General features: G+C 42.7%; 1 protein-coding gene across 3 annotated transcripts in view; it reads right to left on the reverse strand.

The window, feature by feature from the left end:
• Positions 1 to 22972, reverse strand: part of PIEZO2 (piezo type mechanosensitive ion channel component 2) — a 1161909-nt gene that overhangs the window by 102113 nt on the left and 1036824 nt on the right. For all 3 annotated transcript variants that reach the window (XM_085607342.1, XM_085607341.1, XM_085607340.1), the window contains 2 exons: positions 9224 to 9476; positions 899 to 1031 (listed from right to left, as the gene is read on the reverse strand). In XM_085607342.1, the coding sequence (XP_085463468.1) occupies positions 899 to 1031; positions 9224 to 9476 (386 nt within the window). The remainder of the gene's footprint in view (positions 1 to 898; positions 1032 to 9223; positions 9477 to 22972) is intronic.

Below are 22972 nucleotides of genomic sequence, written 5' to 3' on the forward strand. Positions count from 1 at the left end.
GACTTCCTGCTTCACATTAAAGTTCCTTCCTCTTTGCCACAATGATGAATATAGTTTAATGCTTACTGGTATCCTAGATTCGGCTCACACCTCTATAAAGGCCACTTTACATGCTATGTCATCAATGATCAATGCAAACAGAACGATGTAACCCTCGGTCTTATGGGATATTTTTGGATTAGGCCCCCGAGCACTTTCAATTCAATCCAGTTTGCCTCATCTATAACACCATCCACACCAACACAATTTTTCTGCCAACACTTTTGCCCCACTATGCTTCAAGTTTTTGTGCTCCAAGTGAGACTGCACCCTTCTTACAAAACTTGCAGGAAAGATCTTACAACCTTCTCTTTCTCTGTCTACCTCCCCTTCCCTCCACCACCCTTTGGACTTACTCCTATTATGCACTGCAAGAACTCTTCACTTATGTTTACAGAGGACGTCGTTCTTTAGCTATGCCTCTTTACATGATGTTCATGCTCTACCCTCTGCATTCTGTACCTACATGGATTTCCTCCGCTGTTATATGCCAGCTTCCATGTTATATATCTGCATCATATTTGGATACACTAGTCTGTTATTCTGTTAGCTGTATGTCTGGAAATATGTATCCCTGTTAGGTCAGTGACCACTAATTCATCACAGTTTTAGTTGAAAATGAAAAATACACAGCCCACTAGTCTCCCGCTGGAACACAGGTTTCACTTTAGGTTTCAGTTTTCATCTGTCAATAAATGCCTGACGAGTGTGGTCACAGGGCCAGAGCCAGATAAAAAATAAGATGTTCACATATAGAAACAGAGTAACACCACCCAAAACTATTTGTATGTTTAAACCAGTGTTAACAATCATATTCTATTTTTACTGCTATATGATTGTGACGCATGCTGTAACTCACTTTTTTATGGTAAATGCTTTTGCTTTGATGAGTTGTTCTTTGAGTTTCTCCAGTACTAGCTCTTTCTTGGATTTCTGTTTTATGCTCAATAAGCTGCTTCCCCTTTGGCTACTGTTTCGGGTACTTGTGCTCCCTTAAAAGGCAAGAGAAACAAAATGGAAACACAACAGTAACTATGTTAAAACAAAGCAATACGATTATTAAAACTGATCAAATGAATATAAGAATCATAAAAAAAACTAGGAAATAGAAAGTAGCTTTGACACACATGCTACAAAATGATACGAGAGTCAATTATCAATTGATGTGTATATTTCACATCTATTTGGAAAAATTTACAAACCTTAGACCATTGAAAAAACTCATTCTCAGAACTGTAAGTCGCCCATTCGGCAGGTACTCATTGGGCAGGTAACTTCTTTATGTGTTTTCTAACAATCCTCAGCATTTAAAAAAAATCTTGGTGACATTGCAGATGACCCAATAACTCTCATGTGTCTTACACACACACACACACACTGTAACATCAGCGACTGAATTGCACAGACTGCAGTAGCAAAGTGGTACACCGGAGACTTTTGGGGCTTACAGGTACTCTGGGCTTACTATAGCCTTTTGCCTACCTTGCTACGGAGACATGCTATACAGGTTGGTCTAACGGCTAGGGCGCTCGACCTGGGGACTGGGTTTGAGTCTCAGTAATGACGCTGAACATCCTGTGATTCTGGGCAAATCACTTAATCTCCCAGTGCCTAACAAAGAATGAATGGGTGTCCTAATGTAACGTAACTGGTGCTATGTAAAGCACTCTGATACCTGATTGTATTCGGGTCAAGTTTGCGCTATATAAAACTCTGCAAAAAAAAAAAGGAACAAGTCCCCATACTGTTGGGTGCACTTTCACCGCCACATTACAAACTTATTTACCTGGATTGAGTTACTTCACCATTGAACTATCACTGTGACTGCCAGGTCGACTATACACTCGGTAATGCAGGTAACAGTTACTGCCATTTTTCTGGGATGACAACCTGCACCTTTAGCGTCTAGAATGATTTCACTGTTTGAGCATGTCCATTGGGATGAAACGTGTTGGCTGTAATGATATATGGTCTTTACAAGGAATCATTAAAGAACATATCAACTGGCATTAATGTTCAATTGCCTAAAACCTGTGGACAACCTGATTCCAGTATCTGATTCCATTATTAATTGTTGAGTGTTCTGATACATATTCCAATTGCAAACAGCCAAGTTTACATGGCCAAAACCTTTGAACCACTCCCAGGGAGCATACTTTTGGATAGCATGGCGGCACTTAGCTTTGACTTTTTCATGACGCAATAACTAGCAAACCCACAACCATTCATATTGGATTTTCAGCTAATCTCGAGGGAGGTTTGTTTTACATTGCCTGTTTGCTGGATTATCTCTACAACAATTGTGAGTACTGAGTACCTGTTTAACGGGTTTACCGATCACTGTTGGACTTCTTGTTGTCCTTTAAACAGTCTCTAGGTTGGGCTACGCCTGCCTCTGGTTCCATTTCTGAAGCTTGGCTGCGCCCTGCTGAATCTGTGACCGCATCTTCTTTATCTTAGTGGATCTTCACATCAGCATGCACTATTCACGTTCTGTGAGTGTGCCCAACTTTATCAAGAAAGACAAGTCTAGTACGTTTTCTCGGCCAACTTCCTTTAGAAAGACACGTTGAGCACGTTATTGGCAGCCATTTTGGGACATTGGTATGTTTTACATTTATTGGAATTAATATACGATGTTTGCGGTGTTCGTTTTGTGCACAAACTTGTTTTAGGAGCACATTTCTCACGATTACCTTCACATCAAACGGATAATACTCCTCGTCTGACTAAACTTATATCTGGTATTTGCTTTATTTTTTAAATAATTTCTTTACTTACAGGTACTTCTCATGGCTAATTCTAATAACATTTTACATCCTCCGGCTTTTCTTCAAGATCCAGGCAAACCAATTATACCCTGGCACAAATGGTTAAGAGTATTTGAGAACTATTTAGAAGCCATTGATGCTATTAAATATACTCCTTCAAGAAAAAAAGCTTTATTGTCTAACCATCTGGGTATTGCAGGACAACAACTGTTTGATAATTTACCTATTGTACCAGCACCTCATGGTGATGAAACTTGGAATGTTTTTTCAGAAGCTTTAGCTCGCATGGGGAAACAATATGTTTATGAACCATCAGTCATGGTTGAAAGACATGTATTTTTCAAACGCAGACAGATGTAACAAGAATCAATTGAAGTCTATTCAGCTACTTTAAGAGTTTTAGCTTCTAAATACTAATTTGGACATCTCGTTACGTGATCAGTTCGTTTTCAATTGCTTTAATAAGAAAATTCAAGAGCGCATACTCACTTGCAAGAATCCATCTTTGGAAGAGGTTATGGGTATTGCAAGAAGTATTGAATGTTCAGTTACGTCATCTAAAATTTGAACTGAAGGTAGTGTTTCGAATTCGGTAACAGGTACTAGTGTAATGCATCTTTCTGCTAGTAGTACTGTTGAACCTGAAGTGAATGCTATAACTAACAAAGTCAACCCTAGGAAAAGTTTAAACGGAGACCTAATGCAGCCTGATATGGGTGTGGCTCTAGATTTTATATGGTGTAGAGTCCCAATTGTCCTGCGCAAGGTAAACGTTGCAACAATTGTAAAAAGATAGGCCATTTTTACACGGTATGCAAATCTATGAAAGAGAAAAGTAAGGTCAGTCAACTTAGTGTTGAAGATGAATCAGTTTGTGAAGCTTTGAATATTGTATCACTTTCAGTCGAAGTTAATACACTAAAAGAATCCGGAAAGAAGTACAAGGGACCTATTTGTGGCATACTTATTGGTTCAATTGAAGTTAAAATAATGGCTGACTCAGGCTTGCCTATTACTATTTTAGCTGAGAAAACTTTTGATAAATGTTGGTCAAAAACTTTGTTAAAGTCTACTGACGTCAACCCAAAGGCATTTGGTGAATATGACATAATAATGAAAGGTTATTTTTCTGATGTCATAAAATTTAAAGGAAGGGAAGTTGTCACAAAAATATAGCATAGGCATAATACTTAGACCTGGACATCCAGAACCTGTTGTTTTAAGTGATTTGCCAGTGTCATCTATTAGCAATATTGAAGAACACGATCATAAGTTACGTGATTTATTTAACAAGTATGCTTGTGTTTTTAGCAGCAATGTAGGAGCAGTTAAAGGATTTGAACATGCCATTAAGCTTAAGAGTAATGCTGTTCCCGTTGCACAGAAAGTCAGACCAGTGCCTCTCTCAGCTAGAGAAGATTTGAAAAAATGATTAGATCAGATGCGTGCCCAAGGTATAATAACACCAGTTGACTCATCTGAGTGGGTTTCGGCTGCTGTGGTCGCACGCAAAAGTTCCGGCGATATCCGTTTGTGTGCGGATTTGAGGGTACTTAACCGCAATATTATTATAGACTGCCATCCTCTGCCTAGGATTCATGATATGCTTGCCAAAATAGGGAGCAGTACATTTTTTATCACTATTGATTTGCGTTCAGCTTATCATCAGATTACTTCATCAGCTGAATGACAACCAGTAACTACCTTTGTAACTCCTTTTGGTGTATACATGTATAAAATATTACCTTTTGGGTTAGCATCAGCTGCTAGCATTTTTCAAAGACTGATGGATCAAATGTTTGCTAATGAAGTGGGTATCCAAGCTTTCCAAGATGATCTACTCATTCACTCTAACACATTAGATAAACACTATCTTCTTCTTGAAAGAGTTTTAAACAAATTGGAACAGCATGGCATGATAGTCAATGCCAGGAAATGTAAATTTGTCAAAGAAGAAGTGGATTATCTTGGTCACAACATTTCTGGCGAAGGTATTAAACCTAAATCCTCTTTACTTGATGCCATCAAAGATGCTCCTGTCCCTTCAGATAAGGATTCGCTTAGGGCATTTCTTGGTTTAAGTGAATATTACGCCAGATTTGTTCAGGGTTTTGCATTATTGATACAGCCACTCAGAAATTTGTTACAAAAGAATGCCAAATGTATCTGGTCTGAGGATGCTTTTCTTTCAATTAAGCATTTAATTATCAATACTCCTGCTATCAAGCCTTTTACTTATGGTGTGGAAAGTATCATTACTGTGGATGCTAGTTCTAAAGGGCTTGGCACTGTTGAGTCAAATTGTGAATGGACAAGAATGTACTATAGCTTTTGCATCAAGAACGCTTAATGAAGCTGAACTATTGTACTATTGAAAGGGAGGCCTTGGCGTGTTCTTGGTCTGTTGAAAAATGTTAAATGTATATTTGGGGCACTAAATTTCAGCTTTATACAGACCATAAACCATTAATATACATGTTAGGAGACAGTTCTTCCAACACAGCTTCATCTAGAATGATAAGATTACTAGCGAGACTTCAAGAGTTTAGGGCCAGATGCATCAAAGGGTTTTGCCCATTCTGTGTCTATTGGAAAATGTGTTCCTGCATATGGCCCTTAATTTTGATATCCAATATTTACCTGGAGGGAAAAATGTACAGGCTGATTGTCTCTCATGCCTTCCACTGCAATGCGATGCACGCGTGGACGCCCGCGCATTTCTCGCAAGAAATGCGCATGCGCGGGCGTCCGCGAATGCGCATTTGTCAGAAGAAGTTGGAAATGAGGAAGAGGGAGCCCCGGAGACGCCCCGCTTCAGGTAAGTTTCTTTACTTTTTATTTATTTTACATGCGGGGTTTGATTTAAAAGGAGGGCGGGCGGGAGGCGGGTGGCGGCAGCAGGCAGCTACGCTTCGCCCTGGGTGTGCGTAGCGCTAGCCTGCTTCGCCTACTTCGAAAACTGCGAAGCAGGCAGCGCTACGTACACTACGTGGGCGAAGCGTAGTGTCACGCCCAGGGTTAGTCTTAGCATGCAAAGAGAAGCATTTTGGAGCAGTTATCATTATTGGTGTTGGCAAAACTTGAAGTGCTGCAAAGCATCTTCTAAACAACCCAGTAAAAAGCCGCGTGCACTCACTTCAAAGACCCTTGCCCCATCAAGCACCATCCAGATTGCAGTCCTCTTCTCTTTGAATTCATAGAGGCTTAAGCTCTCTACACATTAACAAATGCATAAAGTATTAATGTATCTCTACAATCTTTTTATAACACACTGCAATTCTACAGGCAACTAACTATACATTGTGAGATTGTGGATTAACCATTGACTCCATTTTACTCTACATTTTGTGAGCATGGTTTTCATCTTGTGTCTGTCTGACCCTGCCTTTCAGCTATGAACGCAGACAGGCCCACGTTACTTGCGCACACAGAATTGTTTATGTTTCTCACTTCACCGAGCAAGAGAGATACGCTGCTAGAACAGACAGTGTGAGATGCGGACAGTGTCCTAGCGTGAGAAAGTGAAGAATTCTGCCTCAGCTCTCACCAGAACCTGCCCAGCTCAGTTGAGTAACCTCGATGCAGAGAGTGTAGCCACCACCACCAGTATAAATGACGGGAGAGTAAACTTCTAGAAGTCTCTCTCCGTGTTAGTAAAGAGCATAAAGACGGAGACCTCGTGGCACTTTGACAGGCACTCTCCTGGTAGTGGAAGCACTACCCAGAGCTTTTGTGCCCGGTTAAGATCTCCTGCCTGAGACTGTCAATGGATTCCCCAGCAAGATGATGCTAAACAGACAGCCGGTGAAGTATTTCAAGTTCTAATTATTTACTCTAGTGTACATACAGTTACTTTTCTTTACATGTATTCTTGTTTATTATTGCCTTTTGATAAATGGGAACTTGCTGCAATAAATATTCTCCTTTACATTGCAAAGGAGTGTTGAGCTTTGTCCATGTTGTATTTTGGTATTCTAAAGTGTGTAGAGCTCTATTTTGAAGAGTGTTCATGTTGTGTCCTGGTATTTTTAAGTCTTGCCCAGCTGCTCTGTAGAGAAAAGCAAGACACTCAGTCTAGAAAGAAAAAAAGAAGAGAATTCAGATACATAGATTTTCTAAAATATTTCATGGAGTGTTTTATTGTATTAGCCAAAAATACAATTACTTGAAAAAAGTGTAATGAGAATGCAACAAATCAAAGAGAGCAAAACAACACATAACTAGAGGGTGGATAATCGTTTGACGAAACATTTAGTAAGTTGCCTCCAAATGCAATAACCTGGTGACCAAAGTCATTTTCAGCTTTTATTGCATTTTCTATATTCTGTCACAGGTTTCACGATTGTTTCTATCTCAGGTGCAGGTAAAACATGGCTGTGACCTACTTATGTGAATATACTTTTAATATGTCACCATGTTGCATCCACACACAACGTGATGAGCATCTTGGAAGTATAGAAAATGCACTTCTAAGGTGGGTGGATGCTGTTGATGGCTTTGCTAATGCCACCTCAATTTAGCAAGCATTAGCACAGCCAATAGCGGCAAACAACATGCAATGGCAAAGTGCGACCGACTGATTCTTCCATTGCCAAAGTAATTGTGTTTATTGGCTAGAATTAAAAAAACTACTTGAAATATTTGTTATTTAAAAATCTCAATATTCAAATATCGTTCTTTTTGTAAATGCACAGCTCTTCAAGAATAATGCTTTCTGAAATCTGAGTGTAAAATGTCTAAAGTTATTCAGTCACTTGATTATGGAGCCCTAACTCTGCCTCTGCCTCTGTTCTGAATATGGATCATTTGCAGCGGCCTGGGGCAGCGTGTGTCAGTATACATGTGTGTTTTTGTGTGTGTGTGTGCATGTGCGTATGTATGTATGGGTGTATGTTTGTGTGTGTGTGCATATATGTGTTTAGCACAGCTCTAACTTTGGTCTGTATACACAAAGGCACATGTTCACAGGTAGATTTAGCCATGTGTAAATTTACTACTGCACCTAGTTGTAACTTCACTCTTTTGTCTATTCATCATTTCAGAGTGTAAATTTACTATGAGGTGCAGGCCTACATGTCTTTATTGCCTCAAAACAAGGGGTGGAGCCGACTAAAGCAGAATTTTAGTGTGTGAAGTTACCACTAGTAATTTTTCATATGTAGTAGGAGGTTTTCGCTACCAGGGCGGCGATCACCGGGTAGTAATATATAGAGAAAATTATTAAAGTTTCATATTTATAAAAAAATTATTTTAATGTGAAATTAAAATGTAAATTACTTAAATATTATTAAAATACAATGTACAAAATAAAAAGTTACAGCACAGTAACTCATCAAAATCAATGTTTATTAAATAATTCAATCAATAAAACATACTATATAATTTATAGTTGTTATTAATCCCTATAATGTTTGCATATTTAGTTATTATTTACTAGACGGTATTCAAACTTAGCTAAATCATTTTCATTAATTTTATTTTAGATAATTACATGTTTTAGAAAGATTTTCAACATTGTATTCATTATTCAATATTAATGTATCTAAATGAAAATAATTTGACTATAACTTTTAGCACTTAATATGATTCAGTTGAAGACTTTGCCAAAACGTCTCAGCTATGTTCTGCAGATAAAAATAAGAAAAATCATGGACTGCAGAAAGCACGAACTGCTATGCCACCTTTTCTTTCTCTAAGGGATTTAGAAATGAATGGTGAAAAAACCACAACAATATATGTATATGTCAGTGTGTGTGTGTGTATGTGTGTGTGTGTGTGTGTGTGAGCGTAGTTTATTTCCTCTGGGGTGTTATTTTAAGTCCCTGCCTCCATTGTTTTCTATAAGAGTGTGTTACACTACTTGTGAGTGGCAATGTGTGGTGCAAACTTACTCCAAGGCTGAGTTGGAGTAAATTTTCAACTATTGTTGGATCTTTTCGGCTGTAGCAATTTTAGAAATTCAGTTTGTGAATAGTAATTTTGTGGCTGGGTGTTAGTATTTACATGTCAGTCCCTAAGCTTCTCCTTACCATTCATTAAGCCCCTTCTTACCCCTTCCTGAATCCCTCTCATTTACTAATAAGTATGCCTCATTTTCTAGCCACTCTTGCAGGTTCCTCATACATTTACTATTAAATGTATACTTCTGAGTGCAAAGACCTCTGCAAACAGGGAGTTGAGGGATGAGGGTTGTTGGGATCCACATTGAAAAGATTGCAGAAGAAAAGGAGGCGATCTCCACATGTAAGTTTATGAATAGCATTTTGAAGTATGTGATTAGTACTATTATAGTGTTACAAAATGTACTACAAAGTGCAGTTTTTGAATATGACCCATTAATCTGTTTAACATGAAAAATAATCCAAAGACATATACATATTTCTGTATGGTATGCTTTGCACCAGACAACCCACCTCTTTTTGATCTGTGTGAAGAGTAGCTGGACCTATGTGAAAGTTGTGAACCGGTGCTAGAACTCTTTCTCCTGATTGCAGTGTGATGCTCCGGGAAGTGAACATGAATAGATTCCACAGATGCAGCCAAATTTACTGACTTTAAAGAACCAACAGAACCACCCTTCCCAGACATCTCTGATAGCTCATCGTCAGAATCATCGTGGCGTGTGGCATTATCACTTTCGTCGTCTTCATCCCACAGTCCATGGCACTGTTAAAAAAAGCAGAGGTAAGACAAATATCCCCAAAACTCAAGATCATGAGAAATTAGGCTTTAATGTATACATGTGATTATTTTAATATCCCACTAATCAATTAAGTTAACTGGACAGTTTTAAGGTGTTATAACTGCAAATGCTAATTGCTGTATCACAGAAAATGTGCTGTAAGACCAAGCATTAAAATGTGACTCAATTGGCTATTTTGTTTCTTTTTTTTAAAGTCCTAATACCAAGTTGATAAAATCTAGCTATTGGAGATGCGCAACCAGGGTACCTGAGGTTTTCCGCATAATCCTTGAATGTCAGATACTGTGCTTCCCTTATTAATTCCTGCCAGGAATTCACAAAAGGATTCCTGGAAGATGTAAGCCTATTTATATACGCAGAGATGTTCACCAAACTTGTTCTTCATACCCCTAAATCTCCATTAAGGGGTTGGAAAGTGCAAGCTTCAAGGCATGATTATCCTTGGTAGTTTCTGAATGCCCAGAAACACTTCAGCTGTTCACTCTGGAAGTGGTCAGATTTGTAATGCTGGCAAGGGCAGGCGTAAATCCCTTTCCAGGGTGGAAAGTCAAATAGATCAGCTTTAGATTTGGTAGGGCGTAGGGGAATTGTTTTTGTCCTTGATTTAGAATGTTTCCCCCGATGGCAAAAGTAAAGTGTTCATTTGCTCAGAGGACACTATTCCCCCCTGTGGAATTCTTAGACAGAGAGAACTCTACATCATAGGAATTTTTAAAATGCATACCTTATGTTTTCAAAGCACATACTACCTTAAATCAATGCAACACAAACTAATTCATTATAAAATATCCAGAACAAAGCAAAAAAAGATCAACATCACACATGACATGTGAATTGGGCAAAACACTCATGCCCAGCACTATTAGCTTAATTTTGAACTAAGCGCCCCATGCATCAACCTAAAAACCAGTCGCAAGCAGGCAGATTTGCAGAATCTGCCCCTTTGCGACCGGTATTTTTGCATTTGTGATGCGCAACATGTGGATAAATTGTAATTTCAGGGGTCCAACAGGGTATCCTTTTGGAACCCATGCACCCTTGAAATTGCATGCGCACTTGGCGAGTACCTATTGTGTACTCGCAAATTGAGCATACAATTCCCATTCATTCCTATGGGCCTCTGGGCCCATAGGAATGAATGGGAATCAATTCCTTAATTGCGACTCGCAATTTGCGAGTCGCAATTAAGGAATTTGTAGGAATCGCACATTTTGTTGTGATTCCTACATGCATAGGCAACAGCGAATCTTTAATTGCGATTCCTTAATAATTGCAATTAAAGAATCGCTTTTGTCTATGTTGATGCATGTGCACCTAAATCGTTAATTGACTTAAATATATGAAATTAAATTAAAAAAAAATTCTGAAGTTTCATTAAAAATAAATCCCCATCTTAAGTAAAAAAACTGCATTTTCATTATGCAGTAATAAATATTAAAAGTGTTGCATTATATTTTAATAAAAATGAATGCTACAATAATTTATAAATTCAAAAGGGTTGTTGAAATCTTGCAAAATTAAATAATAAATGTTTTATTTTTAGATAAGTTGTCATCACTAAATTGTATTTATTTCTATTTGTATCAATTTAAAATAATGAAATCTAATTTAACTTTATTTCCTATGGGGTTTTAGTTTAAGTCCCTACCTATTATTATTTTTATAGGAGGGTGCTGCACTACTGGTGGTTGGCCATGTGTGGTGCTGGACTTACTATTGTTTCTTTTTGCCGGTAGAAACTTGCTTTTGTAAATTTGGCTTCACCCCTGTTTCAGGGGCTTGAAAAGTGGAAGTCTACACTTCCGAGTAACTTTTACACACGTTTTTTTGTGAATAGCCAAAAGTAGTAAAGTTACTAAAACATGTAAGAGTAAATTACTCATAATTGTATTACCTTTATGAATACACTCTAGTTGATATACCCAGAATCACAGAATATTGAATTGATGCCAGCACTGCAACCTGATTGCTCTGTTCTGAAATTGGCTGCTCTGGCCATAAGCCCAGAACTTCTCCCTTCCTCATCACAATCGCCCGGATTAAGGTCCTCACTCCTGCTCCCCTTGCTACTGCTCATTCAGCCATCTGGTCCATTTGTCTCCTGACTGCCTTGCTTGTTATTCTTTTTTTTTTGTTTTGCCCATTTAGCGCCAGTTTGCGCACTCGCCGCTCTCCTACCCGTTTTCTTCCACCGTTTCCCACCTGCCCCACCACTTCCAAGACCTACTTAATGGAGGCAGCATCCCGACCCCCTTAAGCAGGTCTTCAATCCTGCTCCCCTTGCTGCTGCTCATTTAGCTCCTTTTGCCCACTGACTGCCTTGCTTGTTTTGCCTGCTATACCCATTTAGACATAGTACTCCTGTATTGCACATTTAGCATTTCTTTTGATTTTTGTTTCCCATATTGTTTCTTTTGTTTTCTCCTTGTTTTGCACCAGTTGACGCTCTCGTCGCTATCTTGCCTGTTTTCTCCTGCTTTTTCCCCTTCTTCTTCCCACCTCCTGCCTGCCCCACCCCTCCCAGGACCTACTTAATGGAGGCCGCAGTGTGTCCGCATCGCTGGCACGCCAAGGGAGTGCCAAAAGCAAGCCTGTCTTCACCCATCCTGGTCAGGACTGCACCCAGCACCAGGAACCTGGCTCTTCCACTGCGCAGCTACACTGCTTCAGACCTCCAAGCCCTACATCCCAGATGCATCCACAACTGCTACCGGCACATCTCCACACACCACCAGAGGACCATTCCCCTGTCAGCACTGCTGTTTCACCTGCAACACCGAAGTGACCAACAACCCAAGGGCCAACCCAAAAAATTAGCACGTCCACCATGCCGACCGAGACCGCCGCAGCACAACTCCAGTGCATTCTACTCAAAGCACAATCCCTCAGCAAACACACCACGGAGATGTGGGCCACGATCACAACCCTCAACCCGGACATCATCTTCCTCACAGCCACTTAATATATCCACACCTCCGCGCCAGAAATCACCATCGCTATCCTTGATGACTACAAGATAACACACTAGGACCAAAGCAACACAGAGGTGGAATTGCCATCTTCTGCAAGGACACCCACACAACAGACTCCCTGGAAATCATGAGCAGCATCAGCCTTGAGCATCTTGTCACCAACTCTATCCACATAGCAGGACACATACTTGACCCCATTTTCACATCCAGTGACAGAGACAAGTACACTCATGTCTCACAGCTCACCTGGACCAACCACTGCAGCACCTACTTCACTATCGTAGAACCTACCAGCACTGGCATCATGCCCCCTAGCTCAAGCCCCAGTCACAAAAACTGCAAGAAGTTATCAGAAGATCAGTAGAACAACCCTCTCAACTCCCACCTCCCAAGCACAACATCCAACCCTAATCAGGCTGTGAAGAAGTTCTCACAGTGCATCACAGAATGTGCCAACAAAATTGCCCCTGCCATACCAGCCAAATACAAAGGATGTGCCAGAAGAGCCAGTTGGTTTACCACAGAGCTGAAATCAACCAAACACAACTGCAGGCAACTAGAAAGCAGGTGTCCACCAGCAAAGAGACAGACTAGACCACCCTAAATACAGCACTAAACTAGTACCACTGCCTCCTGAAAGAAACAAAAAATACCACAATAGCAGACCGCACAGAAGCCAGCACAAACTGCAGCAAGGAGCTCTTCACCATAGGGAAGGAGTTATCCAACCCTACAGCTGCTGGGATCAAAATCACCCTCTCCGAAGACCTGTGTGACAACCTAGTAGGCTTTGCCACAACATGATCTCAATCATCTACAAAAACTTCTAACCCCAAACGTCTGCTGCCAACAGCATCAGCCTGCTCATACCCTCGAACACAAACCCCAAACACTTGCTCACCCATTGGGACCCTCTCATGACTCAAGCCACAATCTCCATCATGAACTCTGTGCACTCAGGAGCACCCACGGTCCCCTGTCCCTACCCCATCTTCAACAGCAGGAGCAAGACGATTGGCGATGAGCTCAAGAAAGTCCTGAATGCCTCCATCACCTTGGCATCCTTCCCTGAGAACTGGAAACAAACTGAAGTGAGGACCCCCTGAAGAAACCTTCCGTCGACTCAGCAGAATCAAACAACTAAAGGCCCATCTTCCTGCATCCCTTTCTAGCAAAGGTTCTCGAGCAGTGAATCAACCTACAACTCACCGAACACCTGGAACACAACAACCTCCTGGACCCCTCTAATTCCTGATTCTGAGCCAACCACAGCACCAAGACAGTCCTGAATGCAGCCACTTATGACAACAGAGCCTTCCTGGACCACAGTGAAACAGTGGCCTTCATTCTCTTGGGTCTGTCAGCCACCTTCAACACTGTCTCCCATCCCATCTTGATCAACAGACTCCACCACATCAGAAGCCAGGGAGACACACTCAAGTGGATTGCCTCATACCTCACAGGAAGAACACAGAGAATCTGTCTCCCACTGTTCATCTCGAAACCCCAAAAGATCATCTGTGGCATACCCCAAGCATTGTCTCTCAGCCCCGCCCTCTTCAACACGTACATGACCCCCTGGCCTACACCATCAGGTCACATGGACTTAACATCATCTCCTACGTTGACAACACCGAGCTCATCCTCTCGCTGTAAGAAGACCCCTCCACCACCAGCACCAACTTCCACAGATGCATGATGAACATCGCTGGATGGATGAAGGACAACTGTCTCAAGCTGATCACGGTCAAGACAGAAGTACTCATCTCTGGGAACAACACCTTGCTATGGAAAGATGCATGGAGTCCTGCTGAACTCTGTTATTCCCCCACTCAACAGACCATGCCTGCAACCTCTGCATCATCTTTAAGCAGCAAGCTATCCATGAAGAAACAGGTAAAAGCAGTCTCATTTGCCTGCTTCCACACCGTAGGCATGCTCCGAAAGATCTTCAGGTGGCTCCCAGTCAACACCAGAAGGACCTTCATGGTGGCCCTCATCACCAGCAGGCTAGACTATGGGAACACGCTCTACATTGGAATCACTGTACGCCTCCTAAAGAGACTACAGACTATACAAAACTCAGCAGCCAAACTCAACACCAACGTACCCAGATAAACCCACATCACACCTCACGTCAAGAAGAAGCTACACTGGCTCCTGATCCAGAAGAGATGCCTGTTCAAGATATTGACCCGGAATACAAACCCCTTCACAACGAGGGACCAGCATTCATCAACAATCACTTGCTCTTCCACCAACCGACCAGACACCTAAGATCCTCCTTCCTCTTCCGCACAAACACCCCCCGAATCAGCAAAGGCAGCAGTGGAGGATGCTCCTTCTCACAACTGGCAGCCAAACCTTGGAACAACATTACCCTGCACCTCAGGATCACCCCATCGCTCCTGCAGCTGGCAACCTCAGTACCTCGAGAACCTCACAGGTGATTTGCCGCACTTTTACAAGTCCTTGATTGATTGATTTATGGATTTTTTGACAGTTTTGCAGGTTACGGTGCACTGACCCAAACGTTTGCCTTCTTTCTTGCTAATCTTGTATAGTTCTTCCTGATGAAATTTTAAATTAATTGTTGGCTAAATTCTGCATCTTTTTGTGCTTTTTGTAAATCCTGGCATTACAAAATTGGGTGTGTGGCCTTTATCAATACTGAACACACCTTCAGAGACCCTCTGCTGTGCATTTAAATAGGGGATTACACGTGTTGAGGTGTGGGGGCACATTAACACATGCAAATGAGGAATTTGATCAATCGAGTGCCTGGTACAGATCTTGTATCTGCCCAATGTAGATTCCAGGAGGGAAACAGACTATAGATCACTCAGGAAGTGGTTTGCAATTTGCAATCTTCCTGACAAAGGCTGTGGGTTCAACAGTGGCAAAGAGAGTTTGCACAATCTAGGTTGCGCTGCCGGGGTAAGCACCAGGGCAATTAGGCCCCCATTTACTATTTTGTTCATTCTAATGGCATGGTAACCCCAGTTACCGGGCCCAGAGGAATTATAAATGTAGATGAAACACCACTAGTTACTGGTATCTTCCAGGAGAATTCATCTAATGCAAGCTGGCAAAGTGGCCATGCGGAATACTGTGGAGAAACATGCTGAAGCACTGTATGTGCGCTTATATTTCTACATAATCCCCTTCCCCCACCCAAATTATTAAGACCGGTGGCAATGTTAATTCAGGGGCAAACAAAAAAATGGAGGTGACCCAAGGTCACTCAAAATAAGGGCATTGGTCATTGTGCAAGGGTCCACCCCTGAGGTTACAGTTGGGTACCGTATTCTCATGGGGCCTACATTTATGAGGGCTATCAGTCGTCCCTGAAGTGGCAGCCGGGTCCATGCACGTCCTGAGAGAGTGGTAAGTGAACCCACCTCTCACTAAGAATACATCAGCCTCTGCATTTGTCCGGGATTCTGTGGGGGATGACTATGCACCAGATGCTGGAATTTTTAATGGAAGCAACATTCTCATCTGCATCACTACAAACCATAGTTTAGGTGGTGTGGGAGACCTTCTGATGCACATATGTCACTGCTATTTTGACGAAGCAAAAATCATTATTGTGTCAATATACACAAAGTTCATTTATTTTTTGCTTTAGCCAAATGCAGTATATATATATATATATATATATATCAATCAATCAAATTGAATCTAATGTAAATACCATAATTAACCTCTCAGAAGTCATCGTAAGTGCGGCAGAGAAACAACTTCTCTCGCTTGGACTATCATACTGTCCAGAGTCGAACTTTGAATACACACAAACTAGGGTGGACATCTTTAAATACATAAGGAAACTCAAATAAAAAAAAAATCATAGTTTGAGACAAGCAAAAACGGATCCACCAATTTCGAGTCCGACAGTTCAAGATACATTGTATCCACTAACAGTGTCTGATGTAAACCTACTATGTGATATGCAGGCTCTTAAAAGTGATGTTTCTCTAGCACCTGATTCACAAACCACAGATCAAATCCTTGTGAATCAATCAATACAAACAAATGCCACGATCAACTCGAATTTTAAACCCAAGTCAACATTTGTCCCAATTCTACTAAGGGACTCCATCGATACATTCAATGAGGCAATTTTGACAGAAATAAAAAGATTAAATCACAAAACACAGGCGATAACCAAACATCAGAAAGCGTGCCAATACCATCAATTATTCAAAAAACTACAATCAAATGACTCCTTGATCATAAGGAATTCTGACAAAGGGGGGAATGTGGTGCTCTGGCCTAGGAAACTCTATTTAGAAGACGCCCTCATGCAATTAAATGATCAGACTTGCTACAAACTCAGTAACAAAATAACAACTGTGTCAGCACAAAATGAACTGTTCAAACGACTCCTGGCATGGAAAAGTGCTGGTCTTCTAAATCAGGATGAGTATAAATTCTTGAAAAAGGACTACCCGGTCACGCCTGTGATTTATTTTAACCCGAAAATTCATAAAAACATTAACAAACCTCGGGGAAGACCAATTATTTCTGCCAAACAAAGTTTGTTAGAGAATGTATCGATATACATTGACTCATTTCTACAGGAATTTGGAAGAGCTCTGCCTTCGTTCATTCAGGACACTGCTGATTTTTTAAAGAAAATAACAAGTGTCAATGGTGTGAAGATTATCTTTTAATAACTATAGATCTATCCAATTTATATACCAGTATACACCATAAGGACGGTATGAGGCCCCTGAAGCATTTCCTTGATAGAGACCTATACAGTATTATAACCATAACAAGATGTTTAACTGAATTTTGTTTGAATAACAATTATTTCCTTTTCCAGACCCAAATTTACGGGCAAGTTAGAGGAGTAGCTATGGGGGCAAGCTTTTCTCCTAGTTATGCTGGCATCCATATGGGGTGGTGGGAGGAATTGATTGTCAATGCATTACATGGTGACATACTGTCAAATCATGTGATCAAATGGGTCAGAAATACTGACGACTTGTTTTTGATATGGCGTGGCAACAGAGATAGTGCTGAAGCATTTATTACTAACTTGAACAACAATGACATTAATTTACATCTCACATATAACTTCAGTGAGCAGTCTGTCTGCTTTTTAGATGTGGAAGTATTTGCTCTCAATAATCGTCTTGAAACACGATTATACCGCAAGCCCACGGCAGGCAATACCCTGCTGCATGCATCCAGCTTTCACCCAAAGCACACAATAAATAGTATCCCCTACGGGGAAATGCTTTGGATGCGTAGAGTATGCAGCAGGGATGAAGATCTTGTGCTGGCACAGGAGCAATGTAAAGAACGCTTCTTAGCCAGGGGCTACTCTACCCAGACCATAGATGCAGCAATAAGAAAAACCAACCAACTGTGCAGGGAAGATCAAAAGCTAACAACAAATCAGATTCAAATCCCACTTCTAAATCAAGCAATCCGAGACTTATTTTGACATACAGCAGACAGAGAGATGATATATGCCGAGTTGTAAGAAAGAACTGGCATGGGGGAATTATTTCCTAGAGATCCTACCATTACGTACCGAATGGGCAACATCTACTAGTGATTATTTGGTAAAGAGCAGCCCAAAAATTACTCCAAATAAGAACTAACTGTCGGGACAAAAAGGGTTTAAAAAATGCTCTACTTGCAAAGCATGCAAGTTGGTAATAACAAAAACTCATACACTACCCCTTTTAAAACTGCTCCTACCTTGGTATCTAAGTTTTTAACTTGTAAGACTGAATACGGTGTTTATGTGTTGGAGTGCTCTTGTGGACTTAGATACATAGGCAGCACTAAGCTGCCAGTCAATAAGAGAGTCCTCCAACACATAAGAGCTATTTCCAACTCAGATCCGAGTTATCCAGTTGCCCGCCACTTTAAGAAGGTCCACAACAATCTAGTACAAGATCTAAAATATTTTGTTGTGGATTCTATAACTCCCTTAAGATGCAGCGGTAACAGGGAGGCCAATCTCAGAAAACTAGAAACTCAATATATTCTAGAGTTTGATAGTAAGAGTCCAAATGGTCTCAATACAACAGAGGACCTTTTTGCATGGCTCTAAGGTTATGAGATTCTATCTTTAGTTAAAATTTGAACGATTGAAAATTGTAGAATAATCTTTGAAAAGTTATGAACATTTAAAATATGTAGCCAACCATGACAATGAATCATATTTGGGGATAAATAAACCCAAAAAATTGTTGGCTGCATGTTCTAATATCCGCACATAATCCCTGTATCTACTTTATCTTTCCCAGTTTAAAAAAAATCACTTTTTGGATAATTTGTAATGTTTAATTCTAAACAGCTTTTGCATTTACGCACTTTCTAGCACTTTCTAAGCACTTTTTACATGTAGCGAATTAGACGACCTGACCTTCATTTTAACTCATTACAGCATGATATAGGCTCCATTACGGTTTTATTTGTCTATGACACCTGTAATTAATTCAATCAGAGATGATACAGAAATGTGGGGTCAGGAGCAGAATAAACACGGGGAGATGCTTATCTGCATAAATATACATGGTCCCCAATTGTTTTATGTACTCTTTATGCCAAAACGTTAATAATGGACCACTGAGAGGTTTTTATTACTTATTGTATATATAATTCCATATGGTATTTTGAAGAAGTGTGAACAATAGATCAGGCAATTCTTTTAAACATTATGATTATCTTGTATTTAAACAGATATTATCGTAGATATTATAATTGTACAATGGCACAAAGATGATACATTTTGTGATATTATAAGTACCATATACGTTGCTGCTAACAGATTAATCAGAAGACAACATGATAGTCTGTTGTCATGGTTGTTGAATGAATGCACTGTCACTTTAAAAGGGAAAAAAAGTCATAGTCATGTCATGTGATCAAGGGCTGCGGAGCCCGAAACGTGTCATGGCGACATTTTACACTACATAAATCTACAGAAGCACAAAGAAACTGGAGTCCGTTTTCTTCTGGCAAGTTCCGAAAAGAAAGGATCTTTCAAAGCTGGAAAATCAATACATATAATATATACATATAAGCACTTATTTTGCACTCGCAGCATCGCCGAGTGCTTTTATTTATTTATTTCTTTACTCTCCACTTTCCCGTCGTACTGCTGTACTGCCACGTGGTTGTGATATTGTACTTAGGCCAGGCCTGCTTGTGACATAAGACCGCCGACAATGTGAATTTAGTTAGTGGCTAGCGTGGAACTAAACCACGCCCAGAGCCCTGGGCTTTTTATTGACACCCACACACGTGGTCTCGACATCCGTCGAGCCCACCTTACATGTTGACTTTGGAGGGGTGATCAACTGTGGCACCACCCCTTCTACTGCAAGAGCCGTGGACTAGTCCATGGTCTCTCGCGACATTACAGTCCTCCTTTACCAGGAGATATAAATGAGATAAACATAGTCTCGAAAACATAAGCATAAACACAGGCTCTTAATCCAGACCGTTCAAGATCGGTCGCAACATAAAGGAAATGGAACAGTCTTACTTGGATGCTCTGGACGGCTGCTCACCCGGGCTGCGACCCGACCCCGTCGCCGACTAGCCGTTGGTCACATAGTCCTTGTACTTCTGAGATGGCTGAGGACAGGGCCGGAGATGGTACCTGCTCTGACTGCTTCGCAGTTGCGACCCTGGAGGCTGGTCAACTGGATCGCTGATGGAGTTCGGGCTTTGGTCACTAGACCCTTGGTCCTGGATCGACGGGTGTGGCTGGCCAGTGGGAAGGTCCCCGGTGTCTGATCGCCTGGGTCCCGCCACTCCACGGCTAGGGGTTCCGGGTTCACCTAGGGGGCTTCCGTTTTGTCCTGAAGGTTCAGAGGCTTCGCCCTCATCCGGGGGCAGGACTTTCTTAAAGAAAGATACATTGTGGGTAACTGTCTCTAGGCCTCGCTGGGCCGTCATCATGGTGCCTTTTACGGCGGTGACTGTCCACGGGTGTAGCTTGAAGGGTGTTCGGAATTTCCCCCCTGGGTGTCTGTCTTGTACAAGCACCTGATCACCCACGGCAAAGGGGCTCCCTCTGGCATATCTTTCCTCGGATGCCGCTGCGTTGGTCTTCCTTCGCCTGTGGTCTGACAGATTTGGGGGACTTGCCATTTCCGCCCAAACAGAATGGTGGGGGATGGTGTCCGTAACCACCCGGCCGAAACACAGCCTACTTGGGGAGATGCCGGTGGTGCAGTGGTGGGTGAGCCGGCACTCCCGGAGAAACTGGTATACTGCCCGTTCTAGGTTTAGTCCTTCGGCCAGCGCAATCTGGATCGTTTTGTTCAGTGTTCGCATTATCCGTTCAACCTCCCCATTGGCTTGAGGCCACCTCAGTGTTATTTTTCGGTGCTTTATATTGTGGGAAGCGAGATACTCGGCCATCTCAACACTGTTGAACGGTGGCCCATTGTCAGTGCAGAGCTCACTGAAGAGTCCATGGGTAGCTATCACTTTTTCCAATTTGGGGATGACTTCTGCGGTGGACGTTGAGGTTACGATTTCGACTTCCGGATACCTGGAAAAGTCGTCCACAAACACAAGCATGTGTTTTCCCCCTGGCAAACTGCAGAAGTCTGCAATTACTCTTTCCCATGGGCTGCTCGGGCCTGCTTCCGTGAGGATCGGTGCCGGTTTGCTTGGTAGGCTCGTGGCGAGGCACACGGGACAGTGCTGTATAAGTGATTCTATTTGGTGGTCCAGGCCTGGGAACCAGACTTTGCTGGGAAGATGGTTGTTTGATTTGACGATCCCTTGGTGTGCGCCATGGGCAAGGAGGGCGGTTAGTCTGGTGAGGCTTGCCGGTAGGACAAAGCGTGGGCCCCGCAGCAGGCAGCCATCGGCTGACACTGACAGTTCGTGGCGGACTTGGTGCAAGGATTTCAGCGTTGCTTGGGCCGCCGCCGTCCGCATGGGTAAGGGACTTTGTAGCGGTAGCCAGTCCCCTGAGGAGACTGCTTATATGGCTATTTGGAGGCAGTCATCGTCACGTGTGGCAGCTACGACTTCTTGCAGCGATATCGGGAGTGTCCGGGACCGCTCTATTACCATTCGCACGTAGTCTTCATTGGCGGCGGCTTCCGGAGGGGTGGCTGGCAGTGCGTGCCGCGACAAGAAGTTGGCAGGGTTTCTGGTGCCCGGCCTGTACTCTACCATTAGCTGGAACTCCTGTAGCTGCAGGATCCACTCTTCAATTCGCGGGGGAGGTCGAGACGAGGAGCCTTGGAAAAGTGGGACCAGGGGCTTGTGGTCGGTAATGACCATGAACGGATGGCCGTATAAATAGATGTGAAAGTGTCAGCATTCCCAGAGGATCGCTATGGCTTCTCGCTCAATCTGCGAATAACGCTGTTCCGTAGGCGTGAGGGTCCGGCTCGCATAGGCAACTGGCACCCATTCTCCACAGTCTTGACGCTGTGCCAGAATGGCGCCGAGGCCTGTGGGGCTGGCGTCAACCACTAGCTGAGAGTCGTGGCGTGGGTCGAAATAAGCGAGCGTGGTGTCTGCGGATAGGGTGGCTTTCGTCTGCTGGAACGCTTGCTCTTGTTCCGGGCCCCAGGTCTAATGGGTGGTGGTTTTTGTGAGTTCACGTAGTGGGCCTGTCAGGTCTGTTAGGTTCTTGATGAACTGGCCACAATACTTGACCATGCCCAGGAAGCTGCGGACTCCGGTCACTGACATGGGGGCTGGTGCTTCCTGGACATCCTTTACTTTAGTTGGATTGGGCCCGATGCCTTTATCTGAGAAGCGATACCCGAAGAAGCTGATGTCCCGTCGCAGGAATTCGCACTTCTCCCTGTGTAGGGTCAATCCGCAGTCTCTGAGGCTTGTGAACACTGCGTTGAGGTGAAGGAGGTGATCTCCCAGGGAGGGGGCGTGTACCAGAATATCATCGCTCACGTTGAGCACTCCCTCCAGCCCTTGCAGGACGGTCTTGATGATGTTTTGGAAGACTTCGGCCGCGCTGGAGTTTCCAAAGTTGAGGCGTTTGTAGCGCCAGAGACCGGCATGCGTGGAGAAAGTCGTGATTGGGCAAGAGTCCGGGTGGAGAGGGACTAGATGGTATCCTGACCGGAGGTCCATTTTTGAGAACCACTTCGACCCCGCGAGTTCGCCTATGATGTCGTTAACAGTGGGCGTTAGGTGCCGCTCCCGCTTGATGGCGAGGTTCAGGATCCGCATGTCGATGTGTAGATGCGGACTGCTTTGGCTTTGGCTTCTTCGCGACCACGATGGGGGATACCCACGGGGTGGGGCCTCGCACCCGTTCAATAATTCCAGCTGCTTCTAAAAGACAGAGCTCTGTCCCGACCTTCGGGCGGAGGTGGAAGGCAATTCTCCTATGCCGGAGGGCGACTGGGGCTACCGACTTGTCGATGTGCAGGTGGACTGCTGGGCCTTTGAGACATCAATCCCATCGAAGAGAGGTGCAAACTCCGCTATCAGGCGGTCCAGATCGTGTGCTTGCACCG

The sequence above is a fragment of the Triturus cristatus genome, chromosome 5_2 (assembly GCF_964204655.1).
Source record: "Triturus cristatus chromosome 5_2, aTriCri1.1, whole genome shotgun sequence".
Taxonomy (NCBI): domain Eukaryota; kingdom Metazoa; phylum Chordata; class Amphibia; order Caudata; family Salamandridae; genus Triturus; species Triturus cristatus.